The following is a 2,036-nucleotide window of genomic DNA, read 5'->3' on the forward strand; positions in this document are numbered from 1 at the left end:
TCTCTCTCTGTCATCCAGGCTGGAGTGCAGTGGTGCCATCACAGTTCACTGCAGCCTCGACCTCCCAGGCTCAGTTGATCCTCCCACCTCTGCCTCCTGGGTAGATGGGACTATAGGCACGCACCACCATGCCTATTTTAAAAAATCTTTTGTAGAGACAGCATTTTGCCATGTTTCCCAGGCTGGTCTCGAACTCCTGGGCTCAAGCAACCTGCCTGCCTAGGCCTTCCATAGTGTTAAGATTACAGGCGTGAGCCACCAAGCCCGGCCAGGTACTTTTTTTTTTTTTCTTTTTTTGAGACAGAGTCTTGCTCTGTCGCCCAGGCTGGAGTGCAGTGGTGTGATCTTGGCTCACTGCAACCTCCGCTTCCTGGGTTCAAGTGATTCTCGTGCCTCAGCCTCCCAAGTAGCTGGCATTACAGGTGTGCACCACCACGCCTGGCTAATTATTGTATTTTTAGTAGAGACAGGGTTTCACCAAGTTGGCCAGGCTGGTCTCGAACTCCTGACCTCAAGTGATCCATCCGCCTAGGCCTCCCAAAGTGCTGGGATTACAGGCGTGAGCCACCATTCCCGGCCAGGTATTTCTTTATCACAGTGCAAGAACAGCCTAATACAACCATTTTCACCAATTCTGGTGTTCCCAAGGGATGACATGGTGCGAAACCACAAAACACAACTGAGAGTTGCCTTCGGGACTTCACGAAGGGGGAAGATTGTTCTCTTAGTCCAACATGAACCAGTCAGGGGTCACGTCAAGGAAGGCTCAGAGACTGTGTCCGACCAATATGGTTTATTTCTGCCCCAGCCAAGCTACTTTGGACCCTGGCTGGGGAAAAGAGACCCCGGGCACCGGCAAGTTCCAGTCATTGCAGATCCTCCAGGTCTAAGTGTGACTGGTAGTAGCCTGGGCACTGTTGCCGGAAGCTGTATTCTTCCTTCTTCCGCCAGCGAGTGGTCGCCTATGAGGGTGAGGAGAAGGTGTGAGAATGGACTGGTCAGCCGTCCAGGGAGGGGAGGCCACAGGGGTGAGAATATGGCCAAAGCCAGAGGCCTGATGCTTCCTCTGTCTCCCTTCATTGTTTCATTTAATTTCACCCTCAGTTCTTTTCCTCTTTTCACCACTTTCTTTTCTTCTCTCTCCTTGTTTCACTCTCGGTTTAAAAAAATTTTTCCCCCTCCGATATCCTCTTCATTTCTCTCTCCTCTTGCCCCGAATTTCTTTATCAATATATCACATATCTACCAATTATTTGTTTATCTATCATCTAGCTATCAATATTTATCTATCTGTGAATCAATTATCTATCTACCAATCAATAACTATCAATTATCTCTCACCTGTCAATCATCTGCTATTTATAATCTATCAGTCATCTGTCAATCACCTGTCATCCATCAATCATCTATTTATCATCTACTTATCAATATCTATCAAATACCTGTTACCTATCAATTTATCTATCAATTATCTATCAGAAATCATCTATTTATCATCTACCTATCAGCTATCCACCAATCATCTATCAACTATCAATCATCTATCTCCCATCTTCTGTCTAAATATCATTTCTCTTTCATCTCATTCTCAGTCTCTTTCTCTCTGGCTTTTGGTCCTGATCTCAGCCTCTCCCTCTCTCTGCCTCCCTTCCTCCTCTACACCTATCTGGCTTAACTGAGGCATAACTGACATAAAATAAACTGCACAGATTTAAAGTGAATGTTTTGAATAAGTTCTGATCATAACTTATTGAACTATCACCACAATCAACATAAGGAACGTCCATCCATCATTCCTAAAACTTTCCTCCTGACCAGGCATGGTGGCTCACACCTGTAATCCCAGCACTTTGGGAAGCCAGGGTGGATAGATCACCAGAGGTCAGGAGTTCGAGACCAGCCTGGCCTACATGGTAAAACCCCGTCTCTACTAAAAATACAAAAATTAGCTGGGTGTGGTGGTGTGTGTCTGTAATCCCAGCTACTTGGGAGGCTGAGGCAGGAAAAACACTTGAACCTGAGAGGCAGAGGTTGCA

General features: G+C 46.1%; 1 protein-coding gene across 1 annotated transcript in view; it reads right to left on the minus strand.

Annotated features, from left to right (window-relative positions):
* Nucleotides 1–774: 774 nt before the first annotated feature.
* The window catches only part of MUC16 (mucin 16, cell surface associated), a 151,112-nt gene continuing 149,850 nt past the window's right edge, over nucleotides 775–2,036 (minus strand). The window contains exon 110 of the mRNA XM_011994314.1: nucleotides 775–962. Within this exon, the coding sequence (XP_011849704.1) occupies nucleotides 867–962 (96 nt within the window). The 3' untranslated portion in view covers nucleotides 775–866. The remainder of the gene's footprint in view (nucleotides 963–2,036) is intronic.

This window comes from Mandrillus leucophaeus, unplaced genomic scaffold (genome assembly GCF_000951045.1).
Source record: "Mandrillus leucophaeus isolate KB7577 unplaced genomic scaffold, Mleu.le_1.0 Scaffold451, whole genome shotgun sequence".
Classification (NCBI taxonomy): domain Eukaryota; kingdom Metazoa; phylum Chordata; class Mammalia; order Primates; family Cercopithecidae; genus Mandrillus; species Mandrillus leucophaeus.